Source organism: Salvelinus alpinus, chromosome 9 (assembly GCF_045679555.1).
Source record: "Salvelinus alpinus chromosome 9, SLU_Salpinus.1, whole genome shotgun sequence".
NCBI classification, from domain to species: Eukaryota; Metazoa; Chordata; class Actinopteri; order Salmoniformes; family Salmonidae; genus Salvelinus; species Salvelinus alpinus.
In genome coordinates, this window is record NC_092094.1 from 17,818,208 (window position 1) to 17,834,366 (window position 16,159).

At 43.4% G+C, this 16,159-nt stretch overlaps 1 protein-coding gene across 21 annotated transcripts in view; it reads left to right on the forward strand.

Moving 5' to 3' along the window:
- Positions 1 to 16,159, forward strand: part of ppfibp2b (PPFIA binding protein 2b) — a 94,778-nt gene that overhangs the window by 55,617 nt on the left and 23,002 nt on the right. For 12 of the 21 annotated variants that reach the window (XM_071416232.1, XM_071416231.1, XM_071416240.1 and 9 more), the window contains 4 exons: positions 3,086 to 3,226; positions 8,591 to 8,788; positions 10,019 to 10,111; positions 10,396 to 10,524. In XM_071416232.1, coding sequence (XP_071272333.1) covers positions 3,086 to 3,226; positions 8,591 to 8,788; positions 10,019 to 10,111; positions 10,396 to 10,524 — 561 coding nt within the window. The remainder of the gene's footprint in view (positions 1 to 3,085; positions 3,227 to 8,590; positions 8,789 to 10,018; positions 10,112 to 10,395; positions 10,525 to 16,159) is intronic. The other 9 variants (XM_071416237.1, XM_071416241.1, XM_071416252.1 and 6 more) reach the window with 4 other exon arrangements.

Consider the following 16,159-nt stretch of genomic DNA (forward strand, 5'->3'; position numbering starts at 1 on the left):
TTGAACAATGAGCATGTTTACATGCACAGTAATAATTCGATATTAAACTGATTATGACAGTAAGCAGATTATTAATCTGTTTATCTAAATCAGCATACGGTCAAAATCGAAGTAAGCATACACTGATTAAAACACCTGGTTTTCTGATCAATCTTTCAAATGATTAGGACAGGTAAACACCTTGATCGTCGTTCCAGCAGTGTATTTGATCTACGCATGTGCTAGCACCAGCCCACGAGCCTCCCTCTTTAGCACAAGTGAAGTGAGTTTGGAACAACTGTATGTATGAGTCTTAGAAGTCGTTTTGACATACAAACTTTATATGTCCGAACACAGAATCAAATATGCTTCACAAAAATAACATGGTCGCTGTGGAAGAATGTTTATTTTGATTGGTGATTTTCTGCATTTATCAGAGTGCTGTTAGGAAGCCTGATTTCAGATGTGTTCATCTGATTGTCCACAATAATCACATTATTGTGTGCATGTAACCATACTCATTGTGTGTGGTGTGATTAGGCCTGGTCAATTTATAGATTCATCTTTGTCACTGCTGTTCTGAACCTGGAATGGAGATGGCTTTTCTGAGTCTCCAGAGAATGCTTATCAGTATCTGCTGCCAGTTCCAGCAGCTAATGGATGATTGTGTTGGGCAGATTATTTCACCAATAGACTCATCAGACCTATACTTACTCAGAGCCACATGCCACTGAGAGATGCCACTGAGAGATGCCACTGAGAGATGCCACTGAGAGATGCCACTGAGAGATGCCAGTATCAAACAGTGTCTTCTTTCTATGTGTCTCAATCACAGACAGACACACACATACACACAAATCAAATCAATCAAATCAAATGTATTTATATAGCCCTTCTTACATCAGCTGATATCTCAAAGTGCTGTACAGAAACCCAGCCTAAAACCCCAAACAGCAAGCAATGCAGGTGTAGAAGCACGGTGGCTAGGAAAAACTCCCTAGAAAGGCCAAAACCTAGGAAGAAACCTAGAGAGGAACCAGGCTATGAGGGGTGGCCAGTCCTCTTCTGGCTGTGCTGGGTGGAGATTATAACAGAACATGGCTAAGATGTTCAAATGTTCATAAATGACCAGCATGGTCAAATAATAATAATCACAGTAGTTGTCGATGGTGCAGCAAGTCAGCACCTCGGGAGTAAATGTCAGTTGGCTTTTCATAGCCAATCATTAAGAGTATCTCTACCACTCCTGCTGTCTACAGAGAGTTGAAAACAGCATGTCTGGGACAGGTAGCACGTCCGGTGAACAGGTCAGGGTTCCATAGCCGCAAGCAGAACAGTTGAAACTGGAGCAGCAGCACGGCCAGGTGGACTGGGGACAGCAAGGAGTCATCATGCCAGGTAGTCCTGAGGCATGGTCCTATGGCTCATGTCGTCTGAGAGAGAGAAAGAAAGGGAGAATTAGAGAGAGCATATTTAAATTCACACAGGACACCGGATAAGACAGGAGAAGTACTCCAGATATAACAAACTGACATGTCTGATTCAGACAGAGGAGATCAAAATAGAGCCACGTAGCATATATATATATATATATATATATATATATATATATATATATATATATATATATATATATATATATATACATACATATATAAATACACAGTTGAAGTCGGAAGTTTACATACACCTTAGCCAAATACATTTAAGCTTAGTTTTTCACAATTCCTGACATTTAATCTGGTTCATCCTTGGGAGCAATTTCCAAATGCCTGAAGGTACCACGGTCATCTGTACAAACAATAGTACGCAAGTATAAACACCATGGGACCACGCAGCCGGCATACCGCTCAGGAAGGAGACACATTCTGTCTCCTAGAGATGAATGTACTTTGGTGCGAAAAGTGCAAATCAATCCCAGAACAACAGTAAAGGACCTTGTGAAGATGCTGGAGGAAACAGGTACAAAAATATCTATATCCACAATAAAACGAGTCCTATATCAACATAACCTGAAAGGCCGCTCAGAAGGTAAGAAGCCACTGCTCCAAAACCGGCATAAAAAAGCCAGACTACGTTTTACAACTGCACATGATGACAAAGATCATACTTTTTGGAGAAATGTCCTCTGGTCTGATGAAACAAAAATAGAACTATTTGGCCATAATGACCATCGTTATGTTTGAAAGATAAAGGGGGAGGCTTGCAATCCGAAGAACACCATCCCAACCGTGAAGCACGGGGATGGCAGTATCGTGTTGTGGGGGTGCTTTGCTGCAGGAGGGGCTGGTGCACTTCACAAAATAGATGGCATCATGAGGGAAGGAAAATTATGTGGATATATGGAAGCAACATCTCAAGACATCAGTCAGGAAGTTAAAGCTTGGTCGCAAATGTGTCTCCCAAATGGACAATGACCCCAAGCATGCTTCCAAAGTTGTGGAAAAATGGCTTAAGGACAACAAAGTCAAGGTATTGGAGTGGCCATCACCAAGCCCTGACCTCAATCCTATAGAAAATTTGTGGGCAGAACTGAAAAAGCGTGTTCGAGCAAGGAGGCCTACAAACCTGATTCAGTTGCACCAGCTCTGTCAGGAGGAATGGGCCAAAATTCTCCCAACCTATTGTGGGAAGCTTGTGGAAGGCTACCTGAAACATTTGACCCACGTTAAACAATTTAAAGGCAATGCTACCAAATACTAATTGGGTGTATGTAAACTTCTGACCCACTGGGAATGTGATGAAATAAATAAAAGCTGAAATAAATCATTCTCTCTACTATTATTCTGACATTTCACTGACCTAAAACAGGACATTTTTACTCGGATTAAATGTCAGAAATTGTGAAAAACTGAGTTTAAATGTATTTGGCTAAGGTGTATGTAAACTTCCAACTTCAACTGTATATATATATATGTATGTAAACTATATATATATATATCTATATAGCAGGACCCTGGTTCCCTGGCTGAACTTTTGGTTTGGGGGAACTTTTTGCCCAGTGGAGCGGCAACTGACTGTACTGCGCTCTGGTCAGTGGATGCGTTGTGTGTGTGTGTGTAGGGGAGTGTTAATGTGTGTGTCTCTGTGGCTGTGTGCTGCACAGGAGCTGCTGAGCCGGAACTTGTTGGAGACCCAGAAACTAGATCTGATGGATGAGGTTTCCTACCTGAAACTGAAGCTGGTTGGCATGGACGAGGAACAGAACCACAACGGCAGCAGCAAGGACCAGCAGAACAAAGCTGAGGTACAGTACTATATTGCAGGCTGGCATGATTGGAGAGAATCACACACTGGGCTGGTTAACCATAAAACATAACTTAAACCTGACTTAAACTGAAAATGAAAAGCACCCCAAAAGCACTCCACTCAGGGCTTTGTATGGTGGCACCATTAACCCACAGCTGTTAGCAAGAGTCCCACAAAGCCTTATATAGTGAGCCAACTTAGTATGTTTTCTAGTTCGAACAGTACTGGAATGCCAAGTGAAAAATAACATAATTCCATCAGTAGCGAGTGTGGTCTCAGTGTGGTCTCAGTGGGGTCTTTCAGTGCCTTTACCTGTTGTTCTTTTTGAGGCTGTCTAGGTAGAAACCACATGTGGAATGTTTATTTGATGTTGCACAGACCACAATGTGCTCTAATGTGTCAGCAGGCCTATGTAGAGCTGTCAAATACTTCAGGAGAAACATGGACTTGGCATGAAGAAAATGATATCTCTATAACCTTGAGAATAGCAATTCACAAGAAACCTCACTTTCAGTCATAGAAGAGTCACATGGCTGGAGAAAAAATACTACAGGAGTAGTGAATGAAGGATTTAAGTTAAAATGGCATAAACATGTAGGTCTGTAGGTTCACTTTGACACATTTATATGACCGCTCCAAACCTATAGGTTTATAGTAAAGAGAAACAGGAGATCTCCAGAGCCTGGGACACCCCAACGGGACACCCCAAGAAGATCAAACACTCCCCCCAGACAAGCTGTAAAGTTCCCCTCACAGGAGCACCTCCTCTGTAGGTCTGTCAAAGCCCTGGTCATCCACTGACTGGTCACCATTTTATAACTTCATTAGGAACTGCCATGACCAGACCACCAGCTCTCAGTGTATTTCTGCTCCAGTGTATTGGGCTAATATTGGACATATGTCTTCCAGTTACTGTGAACAGTTACAATAATATTAGAAGTACAATTGTAACTGTTCACAGTAACTGAAAGACGTATGTCCATTATAAGAGCTTATACAACTGTTTGATTGCTGATATTAGTTCATCATCTTAGTTCTTCTGACTGTATCCAGAGCTAAGTCAGACACGTCCATGTGCTTGCTGGATTCCACCTAATGCTATGTGTTGCGTCATCCCTCTGGAGAAGGGTTAGGCACGACCACATGCAGTCAGCTCAACTCCAATAACCTGATCAACTACTCCAAACACCCCAGTCCAGTTCACCAGCAACAGCACTTCCGCCTCGCCTCTCCTCAATGAGCCTGTTGTGCTGCTTTGTTCAGTGTATTACACCCAGCTGCTCTCAAATGGGACTGAAGCATGCCAATGTAAGACCTTGAAAAAGAGGGGAGGAGAGTCAGACTTTTTCTGTGACGTTGGCAGTGTTTTATCTCTCTGTATGTCTCTCTGTCTGTCTGTCACCAGAGCCTCAGCCCAGTAACAACCCCCAGTCTGTCTGTCACCAGAGCCTCAGCCCAGTAACAACCCCCAGTCTGTCTGTCACCAGAGCCTCAGCCCAGTAACAACCCCCAGTCTGTCTGTCACCACAGCCTCAGCCCAGTAACAACCCCCAGTCTGTCTGTCACCACAGCCTCAGCCCAGTAACAACCCCCAGTCTGTCTGTCACCAGAGGATTTGGCCTTGTGTTAAATGAACATGATTCAGTGTTGTGGATGTCCGCTGAGGCCCAGGGAACCCAAACTCCCCGGCTGCCCCAAAAGGTGATTTATAGTCTGATAAGCAGGGCTGGAAATTACCAGAGACACAGAATCTCGGCGAGGCCTGAACTAGAGCCGCTGACAGACAGTGGGGCAGATGAGAAATGGCAGCGTGCAGACGTGCAGGCTGTGTTCCAGACATTCTGGTGAGCAATCAACTGCTGAGCGCAAAAATACGCTGGAGACATTTGCACAGCAGATCGGACGTGAGGGGCACATCGATGTGAAATTAAATTGTTATCTGATTCAGAATCTTGCCATAACATGAGCAAATCTCTGTAACTGTTGGTAACAGTGACATTATGCAGAGTTGTCTTGGGGACAGAATATCAAGTGTATTGACAGAGAGGGAAGCTTGTGGGTTTACCATGTAATGTACACAGACTGTCGTGTCATGTGTCTCTGACCTCGTCCCATAAATCCATGATATCCGGGCGGAGTGGAACTCCACGCCGGTTGCGGTGCCATGGTAACCTGAAACCAGTCTGCATTTGTTTCATCCACAAACACTAGGCTAGGCTTCATGCACCATGGGGGAATGGCAGAAATTCACTTGGAACATCCCACAAGTGCAAACACATTCCCCCCAGAGACCTCTCCTCGACTACCAAGCTCAGAGCGTACAGCTATACATAGAGGGGGAATGTGTATCATCAGCTGTACTGTCAGTGTAACGTCAACTGGGACTTTCATATAAAACTTCCTCTGTCCACAAGCCAGGCAATTCTGTCAGCGTATCCAAGATTAGGACATTAAACCATCAACCAACCCCTCCCTTCTCAGGGAATGTACTTGCCCACTTTTTCTACTCTAGTGGAAGATTTCAAACCATAAAATTAAAGTTTGTTACCGTTTAACTTGTTGGTATCAAACATACACTTCAGTTTAATTCTAGTTGGCCAAAATGTTAATAATCTAGTTAGGAATCTACTTGCTGTCCTTAATCTTCGAAGCCTTCCAATTCCTCAGGGAAGTAAAGGTATCTTCTGGCCAGCAGCCAGATAAGCCAGTCTTTACATTTGCACTTTGAGAACTTGCAAAGTAGCTCAGGAACTTTGTTTACGCTGTCTGGCCGTGTGACAGTTTAACTGTGTCAAACATGGCACCGTACAGATCTGCCCCCAGAGGTCCCTTTATCCTCATCCTAGTAATAACCACTTCTGCTGTCTATCTATGTCTATCTATCTATATATATATGTAAAAGTATGTGGACACCCTTAGAATTAGTGGATTCGGCTGTTTCAGCCACACCCGTTGCTGACGGGTGTATAAAATCGATCACACAGCCATGTAATCTCCATGACAAACATTGGCTTGGCAGAGCTTAGTGACTTTCCACATTGCATCGTCATAGAGCGGTAGAGCTGGTAGAGCTGCCCCGGTCAACTGTACGTGCTGTAATTGTGAAGTGGAAACGTCTAGGAGCAACAATGGCTCAGCCACGAAGTGAAAATCGTCTGTCCTCTGTTGCAACACTCACTACCGAGTTACAAATGGCCTCTGGAACCAACGTCAACACAATAACTGTTCGTTGGGAGCTTTGGTTTCAATGGACGAGCAGCCGCACACAAGCCTGAGATCACCATACGCAATGCCAAGCGCTGCCTGGATTGGTGTAAAGCTCGCCGCCATTGGGCTCTGGAGCTGTGGAAATGCGTTCTCTGGAGTGATGATTCACGCCTCACCATCTGACAGTCCGACGGACGAATCTGGGTTTGGCGGATGCCAGGAGAACGCTGCCCAAAGGCATAGTGCCAGCTGTAAAGTTTGGTGGAGGAGAAATAATGGTCTGGGGTGTTTTTCATGGTCCGGGCTAGGTCCCTTAGTTCCAGGGAAGGGAAATCTTAACGCCACAGCATACAATGACATTCTAGACGATTCTGTGCCTCCAACTTTGTGGCAGCAGTTTGGGGAAGTCCATTTCCTCTATCGGCATGACTATGCCCCCATGCACAAAGCAAGGTCCATACAGAAATGGTTTGTCGAGTAGGTGTCGACTGGGTGGTCCCACACCGATTGTGAGCCAGGCCTAGTCACCCAATATCAGTGCCTGACCTCACTAATTCTATTGTGGCTGAATTGAAGCTATTCCGCGCAGCTATGTTCCAACATCTAGTGGAAAGCCTTCCCAGAAGAGTGGAGGCTGTTATAGCAGCAAAGGGGGACCAACTCCATATTAATGCACATCATTTTGGAATGAGATGTTCGACGAGCAGGTGTCCACATACTTTTGGTCATGTAGTGTATATATACTGCATTTATACAATGTATATATACAGTACCAGTCAGAGTTTGGATACACCTACTCATTCAGACATTTTTCTTTATTTTTACTAAAACTATGAAATAACACATGGATTCATACAGTAACCAAAAAAGTGTTAAACAAATCCAAATATATTTTAGATTTTAGATTCTTCAAAAGGACCACCCTTTGCCTTGATGACAGCTTTGCACACTCTTGGCATTCTCTCAACCACCTTCACCTGTAATGCTTTTCCAACAGTCTTGAACGAGTTCCCACATATGCTGAGCACTTCTTGGCTGCTTTTCCTTCACTCTGCAGTCCAACTCATCCCAAACCATCTCAATTGGGTTGAGGTCGGTGGAGGCCAGGTCATCTGATGCAGCACTCCATCACTCTCTTTCTTGGTCAAATAGCCCTTACACAGCCTGGAGGTGTGTTGGGTCATTATCCTTTTGAAAAACAAATGATAATCCCACTAAGCGCAAACCAGATGGGATGGTGTATCACTGCAGAATGCTGTGGTAGCCATGCTGGTTAAGTGTGCCTTGAATTCTAAATTAATCACAGACAGTGTCACCAGAAAAGCACCCCCACACCATCACACCTCCTCCTCCATGCTTCACGGTGGGAACCACACATGCTGAGATCATCCGTTCACCTAGTCTGCATCTCACAAAGACACGGCGGTTGGAACCAAACATCTAAAATTTGGATTCATCAGACCAAAGGACAGATTTCCACCAGTCTAATGTCCATTGCTCGTGTTTCTTGCCCCAAGCAAGTCTCTTCTTATTATTGGTGTCCTTTAGTAGTGGTTTCTTTGCAGCAATTCGACCATCCTAGTAATTCTATTTGAGCTATTCTTGCCATAATATGGACTTGGTCTTTTGCCAAATAGTGCTATCTTCTGTATACCACCCCCTACCTTGTCACAACACAACTGATTGGCTCAAACGCATTAAGAAGGAAAGAAATTCCACAAATGTACTTTTAACACGGCACACCTGTTAATTGAAATGCATTCCAGGTGAGTATCTCATGAAGCTGGTTGAGATAATGCCAAGAGTGTGCAAAGCTGTCATCAAGGCAAAGGGTGGCTACTTTGAAGAATCTCAAATATAAAATACATTTGATTTGTTTAACACTTTTTTGGTTACTAAATGATTCCATATGTGTTATTTCATAGTTTCGATGTCTTCGCTATTATTCTACGATAGTAAAACTAAAGAAAAACCCTTGAATGAGTAGGTGTGTCCAAACTTTTGACTGGTACTGTATATACTGTACATCTTATTTTAATGTAATTCTTTTACGAATATAAAAACAAAATACCCACAGCAGTGCATATCATTTGGAACCTTTTTATTATTATTATTTTTCCTTTTTCTGTTTTGTATTTTCTTCTCCCTCTCTCAGTGTGTGGTAAATCTGATAAGCGAGCTCCAGGAGCAGATGTGTAGGTTTCAGGAAGAGATCCACACCCGCATCATGGAGAAACGGGCCATGGAGGCCCAGGGGGAGAGTGGTGCCCGCGAGGCCCACGACCAGAGCCCTGACGTGGGCTTGGGTGGCTCTGACGTGGAGGAGTTTTGCTGTCGCTGTGGAGGACAGAATGTAGGCAGTACCCATGGACACGCTACCCCCCCTCTCTTAACTACCGTCCTCCCTACCCCTCTAGATTCCTCTACTGGGTCTAGTACTTAACTCTTCTCTTTACAGTGACCGAAGTCTCTACCTCTACTACTACAATGTGTGTGAATCCTGTGGTTTTTAGTGTACTGTTTTCCTCCATATACGTTTTTAGTTTTTTGTGGGGGTGTAGATCAGCTTTAATATTGCAGATAAATTGTGGCTTCCATCAATGTAATTGTCTGCATCATTTACAATCCCCCATTTTTTGTGTAAATATATATATATATATATAAAATATCTGAGTGTTGTCTCAAACTCATTGTAAGTGGTGTGGTGTGTTTGCATGACCGTGGTTCACCTTATTAATGCAATCAAGGTTTACTGGTCACTGTGTCCAAATACTGGGCTTGGTTGATGGCTTATGCTCATACCCTATCTCTAAACGTGAGATAAATTCAAATCTATCTACTTTAGTCACTTTTCCAATGTTCAAGTTTTTTATGATTTGATGAAATTATCCAAGAAACATTATATCCTTGTGCCAGTTTGTTTCAATATTCAGCCTTGACATAACTTTTTTGAAGGGACCTAATGGATGCTGAAACAAACCGGCAACCAGACTGGCTAACTGACTGGTAATGTCCATAAACATTGTTCCTTTTGAGGAGCCTGAGCCATCACTACTGAGTACAGCATAGGGCAGGGGTATTCAACTCTTACCCTACGAGGTCCGGAGCCTGCTGGTTTTCTGTTCTATCTAATAACTAATTGCGCCCACCTGGTGTCCCAGGTCTAAGTTCCTGATTTAGAGGGGAACAATAAAAAAAGCAGTGCAACTGGCTTCGAGGTCCAGAGTTGAGTTTGACGGGTATAGGGGCTGACTGACTGGTCACATGTTAAAAGGGTCATCTGTTGCCTTTCCTGGGATGTGGAGCTTTATATGTATTAACTGCACAGTGTTCTGGCTGTTAAGGGATCAAATTACGTGGGTCAACATTTGAAAACTTCCCTTCTACTTTTTGGTGTAACATGTTCATTTATAAACTGAGAGAACAATGTTTGTATCCAACACTGGTTTTTAACTGGATAAGTTGGTGTTTTCGTGCGGACGGCACAGTGAAGAGCATGGTGTTTTTGGTCTGGAGATTTTGCATCAAAGGTACACAGTTATTTTCAATTAAAACGTTACAACATGTTCTGTGTTATTGACAGGGCTTACTGCAAGAACTCAGGCTCCTCAAGAGTAAAGTGGATGTGCTGGAGGGGGAGAAATCGCAGTATGAGAGAAAACTAAAGGCCACGAAGGTAAAAAAATATATATATATCAGGAAAAAATCTTGTTATAACTTTTGCTTTCTGTCACAGTTTTGCTTTACAGTTCTTTATCTGTCAGTTTAGTTGATTCACATGGCACTTTAAGGTGACACCCACTTTAGTTGGTTTTCTAGCAAATTGATATTCCTATTTCATTTGAAAACATAATTGCCTCAATTTTACTTTGTTGCTCTTGGCAACTCCAATTTTGGAGGTAAACTTTGTTCCTATCTTCCAGCTTACTTTCCACCCATTCTGGCTCTCTCTCCCTCTAGCTCTCTATCTCTTACTCTCTCCATGTGTGTTACCAGTCGCTCATGACCAAGCTCTCTAGCCTGAAGGTCACTGTAGAGCACACTCAGGTGGAGAAGCAGCACTGGGAGGAGCGATGGCGGACCGCTCAGGTGCCTCTTCTTCCTCACCCTAATCCCTCTTTCATGCTGACTACTCCTTCTCCTTCCCCCTCTGCTCCTGATGTTCTCTGCCTCCACCTCACTCTGCACTTGTCCCTCTTCCTCCTCCTCCTTCTCCCCTTCTCTTGTTAACACCATGGTTGTGGAATCTCATTCACCCAATCCCTCACAGGTTCAGGTGGTTCTACTGAGATCCTGTGAGTAGAGTTTACTTGGAGTATTGTCATCTGTATGACTAGACACTGTACGGAATCCATATGAGGAACACTGTCATTCCTCTGACAATGCTCCTCATATGGATTCCATACCCATTTCTATATTTAGTTAAATAATGGGGAATTATACTGACCAAAAATATAAACACAACATGCAACAATTGCAACGATTTTATGAGTTACAGTTCATATAAGGAAATCAATCAATTTCAATAAATTAATTAGGGTCTAATCTATGGATTTCACATGACGGAGCAGGGGCGCAACCATGGGTGGGAGTGCATAGGCCCACCCACTTGAGAGCCAGACCCACCCACTGGGTAGCCAGGCCCAGCTAATCAGAAGGAGTTTTTCCCCACAAAAGGGCTTTATTACAGACAGAAATACTCCTCAGTTTCATCAACTGTCCGGGTGGCTGGTCTCAGACGATGTGGTGAAGAAGCCGGATGTGGAGGTCCTGGGCTGGCGTGGTTACACGTGGTCTGCAGTTATGAGACCAGTTTGACGTGCTGCCAAATTCTGGTGGCCTATGGTAGAGAAATTAACATTCAATTATCTGGCAACAGCTCTGGTGGATATTCCTGCAGTCAGCATGCCAATTGCACACTCCCTTAAAACTTGAGACATCTGTGGCATTGTGTTGTGTGACAAAACTGCACATTTTAGAATGGCCTTTTATTTTCCCTAGCGCAAGGTCCACCTGTGTAAGGATCATGCTGTTTCATCAGGTTCTTGATATGCCACACCTGTCAGGGGAATGTATTGTTTTAGCAAAGGAGAAATGCTTACTAAAAGGGATGAACATTTTTGCACAAAATTTGAGAGAAATAAGCTTTTTGTGCGTATGGAACATTTCTGGGATCTTTTATTTCAGCTCATGAAACATGGGATCAATACTTTACATGTTGCGTTTATATGTTTGTTCAGTGTATATATATATATATATATATATATATATATATATATATATATATATATAAAATATTCCTCCAAAATAAGGATATGTACATTTGTTTTCTATATCTATGGGGAGAATGAGAAAAAAATATAAAAACAAACAAATAGAGAAAAGGGAAGAGCGAGACCAAGCGAACAATGCTTTTGACATTGACTCGATCTGACAGCTCACTCTTACTCCCCCGTCCTCTCCGACCAAGAACTAATAATACAGAACATAGCATGCTCCAATTGCTATCTGTTATTCAATGTACGGGTTCTGCAGAAGTGAGCTGAAGGGGGTTGAGGGGGGCGATACGTACATGTCTCAGGCTGCAGACAGACTGCCATGTTTAGAAGATCTATCTATACGCTGTGCTCATCCAGAGGAGACGGCTCACAAGTGTTTGTTTGTGTGGGCGTGAATGGTAGATGATCGACTCTGAGACTTCCAACCATTGAGTTCACTGACCAAGTGCATGACCCTCTATAGGAGTCTCTGTGGTCATTGACTACCACCCACAGGCTTCACGCAGTTAAGCCAGAATGGTCCTAGGCAGGCAGGCAAACAATCACCGTACTGACCTCCATGCTTCCCCATATTTTATTATTGGATTAGTGAGGTTCCCTTTTTAATGTGCATGTAGTCTATTGGGTTTGTACCAGGGGTTGGAACCGGTTCATGGTACAGAACCCAAAAACTGGAAAATAACAAACTTTGAGGAACAGAATCAGAACCTGGAACGAAAGTGATCTATACTGTTCCTGAACAGAACAGAACTGTTTTAAAAACATGGGAACTGGATAATAACGTTATTTTACGTTCCGTGCATTTTCTTCAGTCTCACAAACTCAAGGCACCTATGCAAAGCACTCACTCTGTCACTCAGAAACGTATTCCAGTGTCTGAAAATCTTTGCCAGTGTGTGTGCTTGTGTAGGCAATCTGCCCCTCCCCTTCCGAAGCTTAGGCTACTGTAGCCTACTGACATTAAGCGTGATTCAGAAATGATGAAGAGATTTTTTATTTGAGAATAATGGATTCATTTTTCAATGCTAGTTGTGGATACTGTAGTTATCATATTTCACATTCTATTTATGAACTACAAAAAGGTAAGACGTGTTTTTAATTCTGGTGCTGCTCTGCACACACAAGCTTGTTAGCTAGCTCTGGTCCAACTTTAAGCCAGCGCTCCGAATTTCAAAGACATTCAAAGTTCCTCCATTGAAGCCACTCCTCTGTAGGTATAATTCTGTGGGCCTAATTCAGATCATGTATTTCATAACAATGCCCAGCGCGCCAAGCCCTCTCTCGCTCTCCCACCCGCAAAATTTGTCTCCCAGCTCGCAATTGGGAATCGGACCAGAAGCGGCCGGAACTGATTGAATTGGCCCGGAATTGGGTGTCGGACTCGGCCCGGAATCAAAATGAATGACTGCCCAGAATCGTCGACCGGAATTTGCCAGCATCTTACCAGAATCCCGATGCAAATTTACATAAATGTATACAAAATTACCCAGATTTAGTCATTTTAAATGTGACTATTATACATTTTATACATAGAAATTATACCCATCCACAAAAAAAACATCTTGTGTCAAAGGAAACACCATACACCTGGTGACCGTGTCAGCGTGCATGCACCTAGCCCGCCACAGGAGTCGCTACAGCGCGATAGGACATCCCGGCCGGTCAAACCCTCCCCTAACTCGGACAACGCTGGGACTATTGTGCTCATGGGTCTCCCGGTCGTGGCCGGCATGGGTCTGGAACCAGCATCTGTAGAAACTCAGTTTGCTTAGAGCACTGCACCACTTGGGAGGTTCCAGCCACAAAGTTTTGAATGCTTATTAATTGCCTTGCATCAAAATACTAAGATACTACACAGGACTCTTAAAGAATTTCATTTAAATGTTCATTGTATTTTTTGATCACAGAAACAATGAGGAAAATATGGAATAAATAAATAAATAATGAAAAGTTAATTATATAAAGCAGCCCGTGTAATCATCTTCCAGAGAGTAGCCCCAATCGGCCCGAGCCCCAAGTAATACATTAGGGCCAGATAACTCTCACCGGAATCAGCCCGAGCCCCAAGTGATACATTTGTGCCAGATAACTCACACCGGAATCGGCCTGAGCTTAATCCCCGCATTCTAGCCATTATTAATACTGCAGAAGGCGGCCCAAACTCGGGCCATATGTGACTCTACGGCCGAGTGTGACTCTCATCCGAGTCCCCCGACTCTCATCCGTAATCGGCCCAGATCCACTGTGCTAGCTGGGCTGCCTGTGCTAAAACAACTATAGCTTGCCCACGCCATAGCAAGCTGCTCCATCCGCACTGATTGGTGAAGTAATTTAATGTTGAGCTAATGTAAAAAAATAAATATGTATTTCAGAGGTTTAGAAAGGAACAATATAAATCTGTACTTTTTGGGGGGTTCGAACAAGTTCAAAACTTTTTATTTTGCAGGTCAAAACAGTAAAATGGAACAAAAAATGGTTCTGTTCTGAACGATTGTAAAATAATTTCAGTTTCAACCCCTGATTTGTAATGCAGTGGTAAAGTGTACTGCTCTCATCCAGCCTCATTCTCAATTTCTGTCTACTACTGCACCTTATTCCAAGCCCCATTGCTCAACCCTAACCCTTTGTGTTGCCAGATAAGGATTGCTGCTCATGTCTATGTGTGGATAGTTACCTTGTGTTTAAAGTTTTTGACTACAATAGATACAGAGCTTTTTATTGACTTCCAACTGAATTGATCAGTATTTGTTTGTCCTCCCTATGACACTAAGGACCTAATCATGAATTATGCACCACACCCCTCTCATGATTTTTCTAATTGAGGAAGACATCATTGCCCTGTCACCTTGGAACTACAGTGGGGTCTGAAATTATTGGCGCCCTTGATAAAGATGAGCAATAATGACTGTATAAAATAAATAATTGAAATTCTGAGCTACACTACATGACCAAAAGTATGTGGACACCTGCTCGTCCAACATCTCATTCCAAAATCATGGGCATTAATATAGAGTTGGTCCACCCTTTGCTGCTATAACAGCCTCCACTCTTCTGGGAAGGCTTTCCACTAGATGTTAAAACATTTCAAATCAAATATTTGTCACATACACATGGTTAGCAGATGTTAATGCGAGTGTAGCGAAATGCTTGTGCTTCTAGTTCCGACAATGCAGTAATAACCAACGAGTAATCTAACCTAACAATTCCACAACTACTACCTTATACACACAAGTGTAAAGGGATAAAGAATATGTACATAAAGATATATGAATGAGTGATGGTACAGAACGGCATAGGCAAGATGCAGTAGATGGTATAGAGTACAGTATATACATATGAGACGAGTAATGTAGGGTATATAAACATAAAGTGGCATAGTTTAAAGTGGCTTGTGATACATGTATTACATAAAGATGGCAAGATGCAGTAGATGATATAGAGTACAGTATATACATATACATATGAGATGAGTAATGTAGGGTATGTAAACATTATATTAAGTGGCATTGTTTAAAGTGGCTAGTGATACATTTTTACATACGTTTCCATCAATTCCCATTATTAAAGTGGCTGGAGTTGAGTCAGTGTGTTGGCAGCAGCCACTAAATGTTAGTGGTGGCTGTTTAACAGTCTGATGGCCTTGAGATAGAAGCTGTTTTTCAGTCTCTCGGTCCCTGCTTTGATGCACCTGTACTGACCTCGCCTTCTGGATGATAGCGGGGTGAACAGGCAGTGGCTCGGGTGGTTGTTGTCCTTGATGATCTTTATGGCCTTCCTGTGACATCGGGTGGTGTAGGTGTCCTGGAGGGCAGGTAGTTTCCCCCCGGTGATGCGTTGTGCAGACCTCACTACCCTCTGGAGAGCCTTACGGTTGTGGGCGGAGCAGTTGCCGTACCAGGCGGTGATACAGCCCGACAGGATGCTCTCGATTGTGCATCTGTAGAAGTTTGTGAGTGCTTTTGGTGACAAGCCAAATTTCTTCAGCCTCCTGAGGTTGAAGAGGCGCTGCTGCGCCTTCTTCACAACGCTGTCTGTGTGGGTGGACCAATTCAGTTTGTCCGTGATGTGTACGCCGAGGAACTTAAAACGTACTACCCTCTCCACTTCTGTCCCGTCCATGTGGATAGGGGGGTGCTCCCTCTGCTGTTTCCTGAAGTCCACAATCATCTCCTTTGTTATGTTGACGTTGAGTGTGAGGTTATTTTCCTGACACCACACTCCGAGGGCCCTCACCTCCTCCCTGTAGGCCGTCTCGTCGTTGTTGGTAATCAAGCCTACCACTGTAGTGTCGTCCGCAAACTTGATGATTGAGTTGGAGGCGTGCATGGCCACGCAGTCGTGGGTGAACAGGGAGTACAGGAGAGGGCTCAGAACGCACCCTTGTGGGGCCCCAGTGTTGAGGATCAGCGGGGTGGAGATGTTGTTACCTACCCTCACCACCTGGG